Source organism: Corythoichthys intestinalis, chromosome 12 (assembly GCF_030265065.1).
Source record: "Corythoichthys intestinalis isolate RoL2023-P3 chromosome 12, ASM3026506v1, whole genome shotgun sequence".
In the NCBI taxonomy this organism is placed as follows: Eukaryota; Metazoa; Chordata; class Actinopteri; order Syngnathiformes; family Syngnathidae; genus Corythoichthys; species Corythoichthys intestinalis.
Genome location: NC_080406.1, coordinates 40,556,788 through 40,578,218, shown reverse-complemented (window position 1 = coordinate 40,578,218; position 21,431 = coordinate 40,556,788). Strand labels below are relative to the sequence as shown.

Below are 21,431 nucleotides of genomic sequence, written 5' to 3'. Positions count from 1 at the left end.
TGTTTTCCCTCCCAGGAACAAGTTTGTGGAGTTTGACATGAAGCCGGTGTGCAAGAAGTGCTATGAGAAATTTCCACTGGAGCTGAAGAAGAGACTGAAGAAGCTGTCGGAAACTGTCGCACGGAAGTAAACGCGGTGTTTACGTAAACATCCAAATGCCACCATTGAGTGTTTTTATATACAGTAGAACTGCAGAGCGTGGACTGTCATTTAATGGGTCAGACTGTCATTAGAAAAGAACCTTTCACTCAGCTTCCTTTTTACACTGCTATTTATCTGGAACGCATTGCATTGCCTGGACTGTGTTACTGATGCTCTATCATATTAAAGAGCAAGCCTAAACTAAAATGAAGAACATGTATTTTTGTTGAATGCTTATGTATCAATTATTCACTTTTTGTTATCACTATTTTATGTATTGTGTGTATTTTTGACAATACACTATACATCTTGAGTAGATATTTTAGTTGCCTTGTTTCTATAATAGATATCACTTCATTTTAAGTTTATTTTGTGGAATGCATTGAATGGCGAATGTACTGGTGCAGTCTGTTTAAAGTGTGTTTTTACTTTACATTATCAAGTTTATGCACACGAGTCAAACAATACATGCCTGATGTTAACTCATTAGTTTGGGTCAAATTCAGTTTTGAAAAAACGAGTAGAAAGCTTCATCATGGCCAGCTGTGTTTCAGAGCAACTGTTACGTTACAGTAAAACTTGATGGATAGTGGCATTTGCGTGTGGTGTTAAAACATGTGTTGCCTCTGTTTGTAATCCAGGCAAAATGATCCTCTTACTCCAACTTCCTCCAGACTCGGAAACAAAGCCGACCGTCCAAACTGCTTATTGACTATTGTGGATTTTGTCATAAAAAACTATATATCTCCTTTTATATATAATTTCACATTCCGTAGCATTGCAAAATCAGGAGGCACATTTTTTCCCTTAATATTACACCTGCTGCCACGTCATTTACTTTTTGTCTAAGTTAAAGGAGATTATTACAGCAATTTATTTATAATGCAGCCATGTTAACCCTTAATAAGGCGCTCATTTAACTCAGTGGCTGCCATTGACGGTGCTATATTTGCAATCGAATTTTACATGCACCTCCCAGTAATAATGGATTGAACGTCTAGCACAGCCAGTGGCACTGAAACATGAGCATTCACAGGCAATCATCCCAGTTTAAATGAATTGGATGTTAATTGTAGAACCCAAATCTTTTGTAGAGTGCTATTTGGGGGCATAACCAAGTGTAGTTCTGTTTTTATTCATTGTATTCATATGAATTCTGTTTTTATTAACATGTTAATAATTGCTAAATGTATTTATTCATAGCATTTGATGTAAAAAATAATATTTCAAAATACAATTAAAGAAACAATATAATTATCATGGAGAACTGGCATCCACATACTGTACTCTGCTGGCCAAAAGTATTGGCACCCAATGCAATTGTGTCAGATAATGCTCAGTTTCTCCCAGAAAATGATTGCAATTACAAATGCTTTGGTAGTAATGTTTTCATTTATGTTGCTTGCAATTAAAAAAAAAAAAAAGAGAGAATAAAAAAAATAATTTATCATTTTACACAAAACTCCAAAAATGGGTCAGACAAAAGTATCGGCACCCTTAGAAAAATCATGTGATGCTTCTCTAGTTTGTGTAATTAACAGCACCTGTTACTTACCTGTGGCACATAACAGGTGGTGGCAATAATGAAGTCACACTTGCAGCCAGTTAAAATGGATTAAAATTGACTCAACCTCTGTCCTGTGTCCTTGTGTGTTCCACATTGAGCATGGAGAAAAGAAAGAAGACCAAATAACTGAGGACTTGAGAAGCAAAATTGTGAGAAAGCATGGGCAATCTCAAGGCTACAAGTCCATCTCCAAAGACCTGAATCTTCCTGTGTCTACCGTGCGCAGTGTCATCGATAAGTGTAAAGCCCATGGCACTGTGGCTAACCTCCTTAGATGTGAACGGAAAAGAAAAATTGACGAGATATCAACGAAAGATTGTGCGTATGGTGGATAAAGGGCCTCAACTAACATCCAAACAAATTCAAGCTGTCCTGCATTCCGGGGGTATAACAGTGTCAGCCCGTACTATCCGGCGGCGTCTGAATGAAAAGGGACTCTGGTAGGATACTCATGAAGATCCCACTTCTGAACCAGAGACATAAGAAAGCCAGGCTGGAGTTTGCCATAACTTACCTGAGAAAGCCAAAAACCCTTTGGAAGAATGTTCTCTGGTCAGATGCGACAAAAGTAGAGCTTTTGGGGAAAAGGCATCAACATAGAGCTTGCAGGGAAAAAATGAGGCCTTCAAAGAAAAGAACACGGTGCCCGTAGGCCGTAGTCAAACATGGCGGCGGTTCCCTGATGTTTTGGGGCTGCTTTGCTGCCTCTGGCACTGGACTGCTTGACCGTGAGCATGAAATAACGAGAAATTTTGCAGCATAATGTAGGGCCCAGTGTGAGAAAGCTGGATCTCCCTCAGAGGTTATGGGTCTTGAAGCAGGACAATGACCCAAAACACACTTCAAAAAGCACCAGCAATGAGTCCAGACCTGGATCCCATAGAACACCTGTGGAGAGATCTGAAAATGGCAGTTTGGAGAAGGCACCCTTCAAATCTCAGAGACCTGGAGCAGTTGGCAAAAGAAGAATGATCTAAAATTCCAGCAGAGCATTGTAAGAAACTCATTAATGGGTACCGGAAGCGGTTGTTCGCAGTTATTTTGTCTAAAGGTTGTGCTAACAAGTATTAGGCTGAGGGTGCCAATACTTTTGTCCAGCCCATTTTTGAAGTTTTGTGTAAAATGATAATGATTTTTTTTGTGTGTGTCATTTTCTTTATGGGTTTTTTTCCCATTGCAAGCAAAATAAATGAAGATATTACTACCAAAGCATTTGTAATTGCAATCATTTTCCGGGAAAAAATTGAGCATTATCTGACAGGATTGCACTACTTTTGGCCAGCAGACTAGCAGTGTATGTGGACATCACATATGTGGACGCCGAGTCTTAAGGATTTTTAAAAATTTCTAAATTACCAAAAATAGTGTCTGGTCTTTGTAAAGGGTTAAAAGAAGGACAGCGGTGACTTTGCATGTTTTTTTTCACATTGCTTGGAAGTCACATTAACATGCTAAAATGTATTTTAGACTAATTTTTACATATATACACGTAGTAATCTAAAACGCAGTTATAAATTTGATGAAAGATCTGAAAGATTCTGTCTGCTCAGCAAATAAACATGTAGTTAAAGACCTATTCTGCCATTGTTATATTTTTTAACGAATGTGATGTCTACATGAATTGTCGAAATAATGTTGAGTTTACCTATATGTTTTAGTGAAGCTTTTATATGCATAAAAAATAATTACATATCATTCCCAACTATCGCTATTTTCGGCACTGTTCAGGTCTCACGTCGTTGGAGCCCCGCCCCTTCCTTCTCAAAATGAAAGTGCGTCACATGCGTCACTTGAAAGCCAAGCTCTGATTGGATCAGGAGGAGGATTCAAGTTAGGCCTCACCCCCATGTGTGACGCCTATCCACTGACGTTAGCAAGCCTGCGCAATAATATCACGAGCGGGTTATGTGACGGCGTGACCACCCCTCGAATGTCCACCTTTATCATTAGTGACGAATTATATTCTATGCAACGTAACCAACAGCTTTTGTGTCCTTTACACAAGAGACATGCGTCGAAGTAAGACTGAAGTGGATCGGTACGTCGACTCCGTCCAGACGTCCTCGCCCTCACTCAAAGAGGTAAGTGGACCGGCGGCGGCTAACATTAGCATGCTAGCAGCCGTCATTCTACACCTGAATCCCAAGTCCCCTGGGGCTAGGAGACTACCAGAATGAGTCATTAAAACTAACCTTAGTGTTAGGTTAAACGTCACTTCTATCGACTCTACTGGTCAACAGTCGGCAGAGCTTATTTAGTTATCGTGAGCGAGTAGCTTAAGCTAACCGGCACGATGACGACGAACCGTGTCCTCCCCTTGAAATGCTGAGAAAGCGCGCGGCGTGGGCTGGCCAAGGCAACCAGCTACTGAACACCCTGTCGAATTGACTCACAAAAAACATTTCTACATAAACCAATTATGGCCAATCGTTTTAATATTTAAGGCATTTGTAGTTTTTACTACCATGTATTTACCAACAAGATTGCTGAAGTGGTTTGGGGTCCTTATCAAGATCATAGTCAATTCGCTTGAAAATAGCAAAAAATCATGAAACCGAAACCTTAACATTAACATACGTTGCACTACATTAGGTCTATTCAGATGTGTTTTTTTCATTATACACCATTTTTTTGTCATTGGACGGACATGGTTTGGGTATTTCTGAGCATGGGCATGACTGGCGCAACATGAGCTGATTTATGGGTATCTACTGTATTTGGATAGTAACTTAATCGTTTAAAACCCTTTTTAATTTGATATTCAAATTCTCTAAGTCAAGCCATCAAACGTTACATATTTTTTCAATTTCTGTAATGCTACACCAAAGGAGACTGATAAGCTCATTGGTGGTGTTCAAATGGATTGCCAGTTCAAATTGATTGGATTACTTCTAGTGCCAAACATTTAAATTCGTAACAGAAAACATCTACATGATTGGACCGCTATCATCGTCAATGGCACTGAAAGAGTTAAGTGCAAACGTCTGCCAATTTCATGATGATACGTTATGAAACCTGCCGATATTACAAAGTCTGCCATGATTCAGAATGATTCAAGGGCCTTCGATGGATTTAATACAATGACAGCCGGTTCCATTTCACCTAATGTAATTTAAAAAGAAAAAAAAAAGTTCAACCTAAAGCAATTGTAAAACCCGATTTGCAGTTTTCGGAACAAACAACAGATCTATTCATTCATTCATTCATTTTCCATGCCGCTTTTCCTCACGAGGGTCGCGGAGTTGCTGGAGCCCATCCCAGCTAACTACGGGCAGTAGGCAGGGGACACCCTGAACTGGTTGCCAGCCAATTGCAGGGCACAAGGAGACATACAACCATTCACGCGCACACTCATACCTACGGACAATTTAGAGTGTTCAATCAGCCTACCATGCATGTTTTTGGGATGTGGGAGGAAACCGGAGTTCCCGGAGGAAACCCACGCAGGCACGGGGAGAACATGCAAACTCCACACAGGAAGGCCGAAGCCCGGGATTGAACCCTTGATCTTAGAACTGTGTGGCAGACGTGCTAACCACTCAGCCACCGTGCCACAACAGATCTAATAGATTATTATATTGATACTTAGCATATTGATATATTTCAATTCGATTTGCTTAACAAATCGATAAATTTTTCCAGATCGATGAACTGTCATACCTGTACCATTTTCTACATTATAACGTATCTGTAATACCTCAACTCATCCAATGATAGATACCATGTGGTTATGCTTATTATTTAATCATGGTTTATTTCAATATTCTTCATTTACAGAGGCCTATCAAAGGATTTTTATTTGCTAAACTATATTTTGAGGCAAAGGAGTTTGAGCTAGCTAAAAGGTAAGCATCAATACTAAAAGAAAATTATGCAGTGCTGTCTCATGAATAATCATGTTCCTTTCCATATTCTTAGACATGTATCAGAATATCTCAAAATCCAGGAGCGGGATCCCAAAGCGCACAAATTCTTGGGACAGCTGTATGAAAGAGAGGGAGACGTCAACAAGGCGGTAGCATGTTACAAGGTGAGACGGCCATGTTGTATGCGCACGAAGCAATAGGAAGCCTGGTTAACTTTAATTTCAGTCTTATAATTGAGTATTTTTTTTCCTTTGAGAGTGCCATTGGTTATATGGGCTTTATGATTGGCTGTTTGTCAAAGAAATAATTTGAAGAGGATCTGTAGTTTAATAATTTGTTAAATTTGTCCCAAAAGTAATTGTTATCAACATTTAACTTACTACATAAATACTGTCAAGCTGCTTGAAAAAACACATTCTAAAGTCCGTTTGCGGTCGCGTATTATTAATAAATGTTGAATGTACTGTGTACGCAGCGATCTGTGGACTTGAACCCAGTCCAGAGAGACTTGGTGTTGAAGGTGGCTGAGCTATTGGTCGGCAAAGAGGAAAACGACAGCAGGGCAGAGTTTTGGGTGGACAAGGCTGCCAAGTTGTTGCCTGGGAACCCAGCAGTGTTCACCCTGAAGGTAAGGCTCCTTTTCCTCAGTGAACTGGTTTTACCGGCCTTTTCAATTCACGGTATGCAATATATGTGGTTGTAAACTCGCAATATCACAGTAGTTATGACAGTGTTGTAATGTACCAAAATCTATATCTTGTCATTTGAAGAGGAGGTCATACTGACTGCTTTTCAATCTTTTGCTCTGTATGAAGGAGCGTCTATTGAGTCGTCAAGGTCAGCAGGGATGGAACCAACTCTTTGACCTCCTTCAGGCTGAGCTGACTGCACGGCCAGGGGATGCGCATGTCAACGTGAAGCTCGTCCAGCTATTTTGTCAGGACGGTCGACTGGAAGCGGCTGTTAAGCACTGCTTGGCTACTGAGAGAAGGGGCTTGCTGCGCCACAGCCTGGAATGGTTCACTGTAGTGGTGCGCACGCTTGAGGTCAGCATGGCCTCCTTTGGAGGATTTGTTAAAACCAGGATGTGCCTATAGACCCTACTCACCAACGTCACAGAATGACGTGTCGCTGTATCCGGCCGCCATATTGTCCGTCATTGTTTATCCGTATTCTCAATGGTTTCAATTTGTCGTGCAATTCATGGAAGCCCCGGTGCTTTTAGACGCTGTAAACTCATTGGATGCGTTGCATAAAAGGCGTTATGTGGAAAAGCTTCAGTCTATCCATTCGCCAGATCCATATTTGATGCCTAAATCGATATTTTTCGACCCACTGTCTTCGCCCTCTCTGCCTGACATCTGATATCTACAACTATCTTGTCCACACAAAATCAGCCTATTCTCACGAAAGTTTGAAAAACTTCAGGAGCAGCACTCTAAGCAACATTACTCCGTGTGACCCTTTACTTCCAATTTTCTAAAATGGTGACAATCAATAAAAAAGTTGACTGCGATGGCCGACGCTTCAAGGATAGGTGGATATTGGACTATTTCTTCAATAAAACACGCAGAAAATGTGTCTGCCTCATTTGCAAAGAGACAGTCGCTGTTTTCAAAGAGTTTGATGTGGCGCGATAATGATATTACCGAACAAGACACGCTGACATGTACGACAACATTACAGGGAAGATACGCAGCGAGAAATTATAGCAACTTGAAGCTAGTTTAATTTCACAGCAGCAGTATTTCGCAAGAGCCCGAGTGTCGAAAGAGAACGCCACAAAGACGAGACTGTTGAAATTATGAATTAAAAAAAATAATAAAGCAAATGTGACACACAGAAGGTCTTGCTAAAATTTGTTTAAATATATTGTTCTCTGTAAATCAGCCAAGGTAGCCCCCGGCATTTTTACCACACCAAATCTGGCCCCCTTTGCAAAAGGTTTGGACACACCTGTTTAACTAATGATCCGTAGACGAGGCCAGCTTCTTTCACTTGGTACCAGCTAAATATTATTCAAAATGTAATGATGGTGGAAGAAATAAGCATCTTGAATTTGAAACTGTATGTTGTCGGCGATTAGCCTCGCAATGATCTTAATTGTGGTTGTCAGCCCAAAACCCTCTAAATATATATTAAATGAATCTTACCAGATATAAAATGACTACTACATAATCTGTGGTAATTGTTTGGAGCCCAGTTTTCTCGTCGAATTGCAGCAGTTCATCTTGCTCTCCTCTCCGGGTCTCTCGGAATTAGGTAGAACTTCAAGTCTCTTCGTCCATCTTCTCTGTTATTGCAACCAACCGCCACACGCGCCTTCACCATTTTGATTATTAATGTTAACGAGCAGAAAAACACGCCACAATAGGAGGAATTTACGTAGCGGTAATGCTTAAACCCGACGAGCTGATGGACAATATGGCGCGGAGGCGTGGTTGTGACGTCATGTGAATAGGGTCTATTAGACCTAATTGTTGACAGCAATAAACATCAAACCCTTTTGAACTAGCATTGTGCGAATGATCGCTGCCAACCCTCCCAGTCAAAATGGGTTGGATGTCTATCGCAGTGAATGGCAGCCGATATTGTTCTTTTATGAAATGATATTCAGTGTTTCCCCTAGGATTTTTTGAAGCTGTGGTGGTGGGCTGCATCGGAGTCGGACAGCCTCACCATGTCGTGCCACAGCGAATTTTTTTTTCTTCATTTTTTCCCCCAAGAAGAACCATAACAAAGATATATTTGAAATATTTCATTAGCCAGGCTAATGTTGTACCTCTCAGCTACAGTACATGTATGTAAAATGCGTAGCTGATTACAGCTACGTTACCCGATGTACTAATGCGACTTTTTTTCTCGTGGCAATAGTACGACTTACATCTCGTAGTGACTCAGGGTTGGCAACCCAAACTGATGAAAGAGCCATATTTGACCCCCAAAAAAACAAAAAAAAAACTGATACAGTATGTCTGGAGCCACAAAAAATTAAAAGCCTTGTACAAGCCTTATAATTATCGATACTAGCTATATTAGCCTACTATAGAAATGACTAAGTTGGCTAGAAATACGTAATTAGCCTTCATGATTAAATGTTTATTTTCCCTGCAGTGGATCCTATAGAGAATGACGCACCACGTGACTACTCTGTTGTACTATGCCACCACAAGTTTAACTTCATTACAATATTAATGAATTGAAAGAATGTTTGTGTCATGTTTGTCCTCCTAGAAATCCTATTAAAACAAAAAAATATATTTCCCTCCCCCATCTTTTTCCATTTAAAAAAAAAAAAAAAAGCGCCGAAGCATCGCTAAAGAGCCGCATGCGGCCCGAGAGCCGGGGGTTGCAGACCACCGTCGTAGTCCTCCTTTTTCCTTTTATTTGACCCTCATAAATACTACATTACCACAACAATAACAGTCCTTCTGTCAACTGACCCATTTAGAGCACTGGGGGAATTCTAATAGCCGTGTAAAGAGTTTTACTTGATTCGGTGAGAAGGTGAATAGTTTTTTCCCCGTTGTTCGTAAACTAAATTTCCACACAAAGGCACGTCGAGGTACCATTAACTTAGCAAGGAGAGGTATGAGAGTCATTTTTCGAGTGTCCCAGAGCTCGCGAAATTTGGGTGGGGCGGCGCATTTATCAAAGTTTCGTCAGCCGTAATTGTCTGAAGTTGGCGCGCCGGTGTTGTGCCGAAAAATAGCCACTCCACGTGAAATGTCCCCCCTGACGGGAGCGCCCACACGTCACTCGTACAAACAGCCTTTTCTTACCAATCGATGGAACCAGAAACGACGTTCTTGTACCGTGAATATGTATCATTTTACTCTGCTTGAACTGATAAATCGTTTACTGTGACCAACGCTCTGAAAATAGAGCAAGGCTTTATTTTGGGCCCCGCCTCTCCGCAGTCTCTCAGCGCAAGTTAGTCAAAGTTTGCTTTCCGTCCAAGACGGCCGTCCACCGCTCACTTTCGCCGAAAAGTCCGATCCAAATTATTGTAATGCCCCGGATATGGGCAAGAAGGAGAGAAGTCTGTATTTGCTTACCCACTTTATTGTGGTAACAATAATAAAGAAAAACAATAACAAAATAACAGCGGGCTGCTATGACATGCGACCGCTATCTCTCGCTGTCTCGCTCGTTCTCCCATTCTTCCTACTCGTTCCCCTTGCGTCTCTTAAGGGGGGGCCTGCATAATTACGAACATTAGGCTACAATACACAATGAATAGGTGTCCGCTGAACTCCTCCCACTCGGCTGCCGCTAGTTTGAAGCGGCCTTAAAAAAAAATTTTTTTTATTTAAATAAATAAATAAAATAAAATAAAATACATCTCATTTGCCAGGCGTGGCGGCTTTCATTTTAGTGTGGCGGTGCGCCACAATCTGTTGAATATAGGGGAATCCCTGATATTAAACAGGGTATTCGCAGGGTCTTAAAATGTCCCCCCAAAAGTCTTAAATCCAGTCATTTGAATTTAAGGCCTTAAAATTTCAAATATTATCCTAAAATCTCTTTAAAGGTCTTATTTACGACCATAAAAGATTTTCAAAAACTATTGACTTTTATTTAGGACATGCATAAACTCCAGTGTCTGTTTTAAATGTTTCGATTTTTGGTGCTACTAACGTAACTACAAAGCTGAACTACCTGTGCTGTCTGGTCAGAATTTATCGAACACCACATCGTTTTCAGCATAAATTTTAGCGAAATAAGTGAAATTATCTGATGGTGCTTCAAGTACATTTTACTCAGATTTCTTGAAATGAGAAAAAAAAGTGAAATAGGTTTAAGACCTACTTTAAGCAATAAATTAATATATTTAATGTTTTAATAAAAGCTTTGCAATGTCAGAAATTTTATTTCAACAATATTGTTCAAAACATTATTCGAAAGCAATTTTTTCTAGATTTAAGTAGAATAATCTGGCGTATTAAGGTGTTAGTTTTTAACCCTCAAAACAAGATGGAGAAAATGACATGACTAGATAGAAGAAAAATAATTTGATTAAGATGTTATAAATTTGCAGTGTGAAGAAAAATAATTTGATTAAGACGTTATAAATTTGCAGTGTGTGCACGTGTAGTTGTGTGTTGGCAGCTTAGTTAGCTTAGCAGTAGAGAAACCTTAGCGAATTACAGTACTTGCATCCATGGGTAAGTGGTAATTGACTGTAGAATTTACAAGTCATGATCCACAACAGAGAAATAAAGAAAAAGATTCATATACTTTGCAAGTAATTCTGGGCCTCCAATTTTCCTTCAACTCTTGTACTTTTTTTCTGGTATTGATGTGAAATAGAATTTAAATTGTATTTTTGTAATAGTCTTTAAGTTTAAATTTGGCTTGTTGAAACCTGTAGAGACCCTGTTCAAGATGTTCGAACGTAGGAAGATTGTTGATCTGTTTTCGTAGTTTGTTTTGTGAGTGGTAATATGCCATAGTTACTGTGCAGTCAGCATAAAATGGGTCATTTTTAAAGCAACTGTAGTTTGTCTATCACTGTCAATGCCAGCCAATGAGTGTAACAGCTACCATAACAGTTATAATTCTGCTACTCAAAAAAAAAAAAAAAATTATAAAGTGGCAGTCCAAACTGTGTCAAAACCCATTGCCGACAGATCAATATCCATTTGACCTTCACTGTTTCAGGACTACCTGACTCAACCCAGCGTGTCCAGCAATGATAAGATGTGTCGACGCCTTCAAAGAGAGCTTCTCTTGGCGCACTGCAGCCTTGTGAGAATCACGCTTTCTGGCAACTCCTTACAGGCGTGCCTCGATGCCTTCACATGGTAAGTGTGAAATTGCACCCCCCCCCAAATTTTGTGTGGACATTGAATTGTTTTGCTAGGACAAAAGTTTTTTTTTTTTAAATTCCCACAGAAAGACACTAATTTCTGATTCCAACACTTTTTATACAACTGTGTCTAAAGTATTTTTATCCGATCTTCGTCCATGCACACAGTTTTGATCACACTATGCAGAAGATGAGCGGTGTTGCCGGCCAGCACACAGACGATCTTTGCGAGGTGTTTTTGGAGATGCGAGCTCACCTCTACCTGCACGCCGGCACGCTGCTCTTGAAGCTGGCCCAGGAACGCCAGCAAACATGGAGGGCAGTTATTGACCTGGTGGCACTCTGCTATTTGCTGGCCCTGCAGGTATTATAGACGAAAGTTAACTTGGCGATAGGGCCAAAATATATAATCCGATATTTTTTCTATAGATAAAATCAATTTACAATTATTTTTATTTTGTCTATCCAAAAGGTTCCCAGACCAAAACCAAAGGTGACCAAGAGAGATCAGTCTGCTCCACAGCTTCTTGAGCTGCTAGCTAATGACAGACAGAGTCAAGCAGGCCACATGTTGCTCAATCTCAGCGCTGATGCATGCAGCTTGATAAGAGAGGTATGTATTTGCAATGGCTAATCACGTATGATTTTGTTGAATAAATGTGCAGAAAACATGTTAAGTGCTTTTTGTTAATACTTAGGTGGTGGAGGCATTTGGGAACCGCAGCGGTCAGGACTCTTTAGTTGAACTACTGTTTGGACCACAGTTCTCTACTGGATCTTCTTTCATTGCCAATGATAACATCCGTTCCATTAGCGCACAAGCTCCAGAAATCTCTCAGCTTGCCAAGTGGGATGCAGGTGCACAGAAAATATTTCCTGGAAAAAAACTGATCTTGAAATATTATGCAGTAGTGATGCACGATACATTTTTCAACCGATAATTTCCTCCTCCTACCAGCCGATAACCGATAATGTCAAGCCGATAATTCTATTAAAAGATATATGTGAAATTTTAAAGTATACACAAGAGCAAATGTTACTGTGCAAAAATAGAATTTATTGCTACTTTTTCCACATGAAATGTGAAGTAAAAAAATTCCAAAATCTAAACAATGACACGTTGTCATACAATGTGTAAGCTTTTGGAAACAATGACTTACAGAGTAAAGTACCGTATTGGCCCGAATAGAAGACGGCCCTGATTATAAGCCTGTTTTTCAAGACCCAAGTTTGGAAAAAAAGACTTTTTGAACACCAAATTAATTTTTATACAGAAAATAATTACAGTACATCCATAACAAATGATTACAACAATATATTTGAGAGAAAAAGCATGTTATTTTGCCTCATTCAGATCTTAATATCTGCACATTTACATATGTAAACTAAAGTGCAATCACATTCGTAAATGAATGGCTTCTGGTTTTTGAAATGTAAATAAACCAATCTATTGTGACAAAACAAAATTGCAATAACTGCATTAACCATCAAAGTGAAGTCTAACTGTAGTCTTGAAACAAATCTGAATAAGGAAAAACATTGCAATAAAATAAAAAGCGGCATGGAAAATGAATGAATGAATAATGCAAACTGGTTAAACTTGAGAGTAGCTGAGCTCTGGCATGACAGAACATCCTTCAAAGATATCTGGCGCCATCTAGCGTTGTGAATGGGTATAATGTCTAGACTGCGAATATAAGACGACCCCTTCTTTTTCAGTCTTCTTTCAGTGCAAAAAACACCGTCTTATATTCGGGCCAATACGGTAAGTTGCAAAAAAATGTCTTTAAAAGTCAGCCATTCTTAACGGATTTAACATTACTACGCTGGAAAAACGCACTTCCATAAAACTATTTAAATTCCCTTGTTTTCAGTGTAAATCTATTGGAATGAGTGAAATATGCCAGTGCTTCAAGTAAATTTGATTTTTTGAAATAATAGCTAGAGTGGAGTGTGGTTAGGTGCATCTTGATATTATCATCTAACTACTGTGATGTCATGTTAAGCATGCTTACTTGACTGACATCAGTTGTCCAAATGTCTGTGGTGAAACTGACTTGATCAGCATGTATTTCACGAAGAATAGTGGTCGAATCAGGCAGGTAAGCACGCATCTGAAAACCAGCAGCAATCGGTATCTGGTAGCGGGGCACCAATCCGGTAAAAGCAGCTGAAACCCCATGTCCTCAACGACGGTGAAGGGCTGGTCATCAAAGGCTATAAAGTGGATTATTTTTTTCATCCAAGTCTTTGGCTCTAGGATCACTTCGGTCAAAACGTCTCTGCTTGTCAAAAGCGTCTCCGATCCTCACAAGCCCCGTAGCCTCCCATTATTAGCTCTAGCCTTCGCGCTATCGGCAGCCTCGTATTTGCTCCACAAATCTTTGTGATGCTGCTTTAAATAGCTGATCAGGTTAGTATTGTTGAATGAGGACGCTTTTTTTCTTTGCTTCAACCATGTAGTGTGATGCGTCACTCATGCGAGGGGCTTCAGAGGGAGGAGGGGTTGAGGGGGCGGCGGTGCAGAATTGGAAAAAAACTGCGTCTATTGTGTACATTTGGAGGCTAAACCAAGTATATAATTATCGGATTGCATTATCTGTTGAATCTTTTAAAATATGGATTATCTGTGTGATGTCATAATTGCCAGTATCTGCCGATAATTATTGGTGCTCGATATTATCGTGCTTCTTATTATGCAGGGTTTCCCCCATTAAATTTGCAAAGCCTGGTGGAAGAGAAGGCCACTGGCGGCACACCATGGTTTTGAAAAATGAAATAAAAATGTTGACAGGAATTTTAAAATGAGAAGTATTGTCATCTCCTAAGCTTTTTATTAACATTACGTAAACGTCTTATAAAGAGGAGGTCTTGTATCACATTAGCAAAGCTAATACAGCAACTCCAATTTTTAAAGCAGAATTAAAGTCATATTTTTAAGATTTTAATCGACACACAATGAAGTATATTTTATCCTTCCTTTTACAGGTTCTATCTTGTTGTATTGTGGTGACTTGCAACACCTGAGCTGGTTAGGGTTGCAGTGGGCCCTCTTAGCCCAAAGACCCTCCTTACGAGCCTGGCTGCAGCAACTTTTTCCCCGGCTCAACCTTGAAACTTCTAAACTGGACACAAATGCACCAGAGTCCATCTGTCTTCTGGATTTGGAGGTAATTAAGTTCAAGTGCCTCCTGAACCATTCTACAGTACAAAACCATAATCAGTAAATAATTCAATTTCTTTTCTTGCAGGTATTTTTACATGGTGTAGTGTTCTGCAGCCATTGTCAGCTGCAAGAGACGGCGAAACTCAACAGTGGAATAAACCAGCAACAACAACAACTCTATGAGCCTCGCTGCCTCCCGCTTCCTCTAATTCGCCTCTTGACCACAGAGAGACAGAGAGAGTGGTGGGATGCCATCTATAGCCTCATTAACAAACTTGCAGCGTGAGTGTCTGCTCCACCCTAAATATTAAGTTAACTATTTCACTGCCATTTACAGCGATAGATCTCCAACCCATTTTGAATGGTGGCCCAACAGGCTTATAAAGCATTCGGGGAAAACCTGCATTAGAAAACAGTCAAATATGGATTCGATGTCGTTTGCGGTCAATGACAGCCAATAAGTTAATGATTTATTCCTAAATAAGACGTGTTTTTTTTTTTTGCAGCCCCGGCATGTCTGCTAAACTGCGAATGATAGTACAACATGGACTGACCACATTGCGAGCCAGAGAGAAACACGGGCTGCATCCAGCACTGGCTATCTACTGGGCACAGTGTCTCAGTCAGACCGTAAATACATTTATACGTACCCTTGAGTATATTTCTATTTTTAGCTCCTATAGTTTTCTTGTGCTCATTTTGGTGTTTGTTGAATAAAACAGGGCGATGGCGTGAACTCCTATTATGACCAGAAGGAGTACATCAGCCGCAGTGTTCACTACTGGAAAGTCGTTCTTCCGTTGTTGGACAAGATAAAAAACAGGCGAAGCATACCAGAACCCCTTGACCCTCTTTACATACATTTTCCATCCAAAGATGTTCAGGTTAGTACCAGTGTTGTTCATCTTACTTTTAAAAAAAAAAGTAATTAGTTAGTAACAAATTACTTCTCTTAAAAAGTAATTGAGTTTGTAACTCAGTTACTTCAATATAAGAGTAATTAGTTACTAACGTATTTCACATCAGATCTGTTTATATTAACTGATTGAATTGAACTCAACTGGCTTTTTCATTCCCAAAAAAACCCATAGGTCAAACTTTTTACATTTTTTAAAATTTTACCTGTATAAGAGTGTAATGGTGTACAAACTAACATTTACAGTGTATCACAAAAGTGAGTACACCCTCTCATTTCTGCAGATATTCAAGTACCGTATTGGCCCGAATATAAGACGGCCCTGATTATAAGACGACCCCCTCTTTTTCAAGACTCAAGTTTTAAAAGACTCTGAACACCAAATTAATTTTTATACAGAAAATAATTACAGTACATCTGAAACAAATGATTATAACAATATATTTGAGAGAAAAGGCATGTTTTTTGGCTTCATTCAAATCTTAATATGTGAACATTTAAATATGTAAACTAAAGTGCAATCACTTTCGTAAATGAATGGCTTCTGGTTTTTGAAATGTAAATAAACCAATCTATTGTGATAAAACAACTAAACTGCATTAACCATCAAAGTGAGGGCTAACTGTAGTCTTGAAACAAATCTGAATAAGGAAAAACATTGCAATAAAATAATGCAAACTGGTTAAACTTGAGTCGCTGAGACTTGTCATGACAGAACATTACTCCTCAAGTTCAGCATTCGCTTCAATGATATCTGGCGCCATCTTGCTTTGTGAATGGGTATAATGTCTAGACCCCGAATATAAGACGACTCCCACTTTTTCAGCCTTATTTCAATGCAAAAAACACAGTCTTATATTCGGGCCAATAAGGTATATCTTTTCATGATTTAACACTGACAAAATGACACTTTGACACAATGAAAAGTGGTCTGTGTGCAGCTCATATAATAGAGTTAATTTATTTTCCCCTCAAAATATAGCCATTAATATCTAAACCCCTGGCAACAAAAGTGAGTACACCCCTTAGTAAATAAGTACATCCCTAAGTGTCCAAATTGAGCACTGCTTGTCATTTTCCCTCCAAAATGTCATGTGACTCGTTACAGGAGTGCTGTCAGCATTGCTGCAGAGATTGAAGAGGTGGGGGGTTGGCCTGTTGGTGCTCAGACCATACGCCGCACGCTACATCAAATTGGTGTGTATGGCTGTCACCCCAGGAGGAAGCCTCCTCTGAAGACGGTACACAAGAAAGCCCGCAAACAGTTTGCTGAAGCCATGTCAACAAAGCACATGGATTACTGTAACCATGTCCTATGGTCTGATGACACTGGCGGGCTTTCTTGTGCACCGTCTTCAGAAGAGGCTTCCTCCTGGGGTGACAGCCATACACACCAATTTGATGTAGAATGTGGCGTATGGTCTGAGCACTAACAGGCTGACCCCCCACCTCTTCAATCTCTGCAGCAATGCTGACAGCACTCCTGTAACGAGCCACATGACATTTTGGAGGGAAAATGACAAGCAGTACTCAATTTGGACATTTACGGATGTACGTATTTACTAAGGGGTGTACTCAGTTTTGTTGCCAGGGGTTTAGATATTAATGGCTATATTTGAGATATTTTGAGGGGAAAATAAATTAACTCTATTATATCAGCTGCACACAGACTACTTTTCATTGTGTCAAAGTGTCATTTTGTCAGTGTTGTCCCATGAAAAGATATACTTAAATATCTGTAGAAATGCGATGGTGTGTGCTCACATTTGTGATACACTGTAAATGCTGTGAGAAAAAAATACTTTGTTTTTCCTGTTGTACTGACCCTGCACTGAACCGTGACCCCCGTACCGAAGTACAAACTTAACCGTGAATTGTGTGTACCTTAATACCCCTAATACATAGATATCTTTTTAAGCATGCAGTTGAGGCTCTGAATCTCTTCCCTCTCCTTTCTCTAGTAGTTTTTATTTAAAAAAAAAAAAACACAAGGTTTATGAATACGTAGGCCTGTCGCGATAACAAATTTTAGTGTGCGATAATTTATCTAATGAATTATTGCGATATGCGATATTATTGCGGCCCCCTAATTTTTTTTTTTAAACCAATTTACAATAACACAGTGAGAATACAGTATATATTAATAGATCAAATACACCCATTTAAACGCGATAAGAAATCACAACAACAAAAAAATAGACCATGCCTCTTAAGTAAACGACAACAATATTAATACTGCACAGAAACACAGAATAAATAAAATGTCTTTTTCAAGAAAAAAAAAATACAATTGCAGTTAATAACTTAAGCATTTAGGCAAATGAAAACTTTACCCCTCATAGCTTCTGCAATGGTGTTCCATAGGGATGCAACGATACAGTTAGGTCACTGTTCGGTGTGGTTTTCGATACGGGAGACACCATTTTCGATCTGATTCAATACATTTAATGCTCTGGAGAAAAAAAACATATATATATATATATATATATATATATATATATATATATATATATATATATATATATATTTTTTTTTTTTTTTCAAACGAGCAAAAATTAAATTGCCATCATATAAACATGCATTTTAGTGCATAATATATATGTGCTTACTTCTTACTGTTCTGAAGAAATTTAGTATAAAAATGCTGAGAACAAGCTTTACTGTTTGTAAAGTGAGGCAGGGCACACTATTGATTGCTACAGCTGTCTTAGCAGCTAGGTTTACTACATGAGCAAGAGATCCTATTTGTGGTCCGAATCCATCTGTGTCACGTACTGAATTAACAATATTTGCAGCATTATCTATACTCCCTGGTATGGATTGATTTGGCCTTCTTAACTTCCATTCAGTCATGGCGGTTTATAATTCATCGATGTAGTATATGGACTACGTGTCCCATAATCACTCTGGGCTCACGTAGCCAATGGCATGGGACGAAGCACACCTAGTTTGCTATTTCATGATATCTAGTGTGTGCGCGCATTAAAAAAGTTAGCAAACGCCACAGAAGTCACATCTGCTCATTACTGCACAACACCAGCATATGACAATCGACTTTCATAAACAGGACGAGTTTGAAGCAAAGCGCTCTTAATTTGCCACTCAAATATCCGGTGTTGTGCCGAAAAATAGCCGCCCCGCGTGAAATGTCACCCCTGACGGGAGCGCCCACACGTCAACAACACTGGCACGCCGGAGATGTACCGCTGTCAATCCGGAGCACTGGCGCGGCCGGTATACGTTGAACAATAGGATATAATGGGAACGATTGGCTCCGGCGCTATTTTTTGCCGGACCTGGAACGAAGATGCATTTTGCGCAGTTGGTAACAAGGAATCCGAACTTTTAACAGCACGTTCGGAAAAATTACCGCCTTCATTTTTCTTTATCGTGCGATAAATGGAATTATTGCATATTGTGACAGACTTATGGATACGTCATTCAAGAAAAGTTGAGGGCAAGTGACTACTTTTGGTAATTAAAAAAAACCAAATTATTACATTGTGGCATCTACAAGGACAACGCCTACTTGGTGATGATAATAATGCATACTCAACAGACAAACAGTGCATTATTTTCAATTAAGTGTACCCACCTAAAGGCCACGAACTGTGTGTAAAATTTAAAAAAAAAAAGTTGCTTGAGAGTTTAAGATGATGCTCGCCATGCTAATGGTAGCGAGAACGCGAATGCTATGGTAACGCTCCGAGCCACCTAGCATCGCGTTTGCGACGGCGTCACAACCTTTAGAACTACAACAACTAATTTCCCTGAGGGAACTTTCCCAAGGGATAAATAAAGTTTATTGAACTGAACTGAATTGAACCTCCCCCCCCCCCACCCCACCCCCTGCTCTCTTCTCTCTCCGTGTGTCCCGCGTCATTCACCCAAATTGTAGTAACGCGCGCCTCCATATCTTCAGTAACTGTAACGGCGTTGCAAAGATCTGAAAATGTAATTTATTTCTTTTTTTTGTTGTTGTTTTTAAACCTGTCCTGTTCAGCTATTTGACACAGAGAATGGAAGTCTAAGTGTCCGGTTGGTCTGAACAGTTTTAATGTTTCACATTGTTATCATTCAACGTAGCTCGTTTATTATGACGAAGCAGCGAACAGGAAGGGGTTAAGGGGGAACAGAAGAAAAGAAACACAAGAAATGAAACAAAAACACAACAACAAGAAATACATTGAACACCTACACTAACTATTAATATGTTGGTGTTATCGTCAGCTAATTGTATTTCCGGTTGACACCATGTGTGGGGCCTGTTGACCAGGGAAAGAAGGGGATGGGGGTGTGGAAGCTAAGTAGAGCTGAAACGGAATACTCGAATTTAAAAACTGATCCGAGTAATTCTATTCACCTCGAGGAATCGTTTAATTTTGACAGCTCTAAGCATCACGTTTTCCCTGGACTACTTTTAATGCGGGACAATACGCTGACGTCACGTGCGTAGAGGAAGAAGCAATATTTAAAAAAAAAAAAAAAAAAACCTTACTGCAGCCGACAGCCGCTACAAACTACGCCGAAGTTGCTAAAAACTACGCCCCCATGATGCTAGTGCGGTAGCAGGTAGTGTCCGATGCGTCTCATAGATATCGCATGCATTTAGAACTAGATGCGAAATGACAGACTCGGCCGTGTCAGGGCAGCGTTGGTAAGCAGCCGCAATCTTTAAGCAGTAGACTTCTCGGCACTAATAAATATAACGTTACTGTCACTCGCTCACGTAACGTTAGCCCTTCGGAGGGCTAGGTTTCTATTGATTATGACCACTGTCGATGCGTGTCTAACGTGTCTTTAAATACAGGCTTTATTTAATCTGTAAAAACACAGCGCTGGAGAGTGATGAGGGTGTCAAATTAAAACATAATAAAGCTAACTGTCAGTTTTAGCTCAACGAGTGCAATTAATACAGGTAACGAGTGGAGCCTTGTTAGACCTCGTCAAAAGTTAGACCTCTATGACAGCCAGAAATCTTGCTTGTTATTAGGTGACCAAATACTTATTTTCCACTCTAATTTCCAAATAAATTCTTTAAAAATCAAACAATGTGATTTTCTGTTTTTTTTCCCACATTCTGTCTCTCATGGTTGAGGTTTACCCATGTTGACAATTACAGGCCTCTCTCTTCAAGTAGGAGAACTTGCACAATTGGTGGTTGACTAAATACTTATTTGCCCCACTGTATGTTCATCATTCTAGCAACTTTTTCCCACTGTTGTTCGTATGTGTCCATTTTATTTGTCTGTTTGGCAGATATTTTCTCTGTTATAGATTCAATGATTAGATTTAGCCATTGGTTCATGTTAATGTTTTGTTTGTTTTTCCAATTCAACAATATTTTTTTGGGGCTATCGTTAAACTTGCCTGTAGTGGACTGGCTTGATGGTTTGAGATATTCACTGTATTCAGATCGCCAAGCAGACAAGGAATTGGAGACAATGGAATCCTGCAGTTCAATAGGAAAGAGTTTCTTCGTTACCTGTGACCAAAACTCTTGCACTGGTTTACATTGCCAAAGAGCATGAAAGTATATATCTGAATTATCTTCGTTGTAGCTTGTACATTTATTGGATTGGGAGAACCCCATTTTGTGCATTTTAGATTGAGTAATATTCCATCTGTGCAGTATTTTGAACTGTATAAGTTGAAGGTTCTTATTCTTTGTCATTGTAAATGTATTTTTTACACATGTGGGACCAATAGTTATTATCTAAAGTTAACGAAAGGTCGGTACTCAATTTTTCGATTGGTAGACAAGTAGAGTTGCTAGTTGCTACATGAGAAAGCTTAATATACTTTTGAAAGTATTTTTTTGTTGTTGGTGAGGATGGATGTTTACTATTTTATTTACGAAAGGTGGTGGTTCTAACGCAGGGGTTCCCAACCTATTCCACTAAGGCACACTGTGGGTGCAGGATTTCATTCTTACCAAACAAGATGACAACACTTTTTCCCCA

At 39.5% G+C, this 21,431-nt stretch overlaps 2 protein-coding genes across 3 annotated transcripts in view; both read left to right on the top strand.

Moving 5' to 3' along the window:
- LOC130927366 (LIM and senescent cell antigen-like-containing domain protein 1) overlaps positions 1–3,134 on the top strand; it is a 38,323-nt gene extending 35,189 nt beyond the window's left edge. The window contains exon 10 of the mRNA XM_057853144.1: positions 16–3,134. Within this exon, the coding sequence (XP_057709127.1) occupies positions 16–130 (115 nt within the window). The 3' untranslated portion in view covers positions 131–3,134. The remainder of the gene's footprint in view (positions 1–15) is intronic.
- Positions 3,135–3,568: 434 nt separating this feature from the next.
- Positions 3,569–21,431, top strand: part of LOC130927365 (E3 SUMO-protein ligase RanBP2-like) — a 59,232-nt gene continuing 41,369 nt past the window's right edge. For both annotated transcript variants that reach the window (XM_057853141.1, XM_057853140.1), the window contains exons 1-13: positions 3,569–3,789; positions 5,486–5,553; positions 5,627–5,738; positions 6,050–6,202; positions 6,390–6,620; positions 11,239–11,381; positions 11,555–11,750; positions 11,859–11,999; positions 12,085–12,244; positions 14,375–14,556; positions 14,638–14,834; positions 15,059–15,182; positions 15,275–15,436. In XM_057853141.1, the coding sequence (XP_057709124.1) occupies positions 3,718–3,789; positions 5,486–5,553; positions 5,627–5,738; positions 6,050–6,202; positions 6,390–6,620; positions 11,239–11,381; positions 11,555–11,750; positions 11,859–11,999; positions 12,085–12,244; positions 14,375–14,556; positions 14,638–14,834; positions 15,059–15,182; positions 15,275–15,436 (1,941 nt within the window). In that variant the 5' untranslated portion in view covers positions 3,569–3,717. The remainder of the gene's footprint in view (positions 3,790–5,485; positions 5,554–5,626; positions 5,739–6,049; positions 6,203–6,389; positions 6,621–11,238; positions 11,382–11,554; positions 11,751–11,858; positions 12,000–12,084; positions 12,245–14,374; positions 14,557–14,637; positions 14,835–15,058; positions 15,183–15,274; positions 15,437–21,431) is intronic.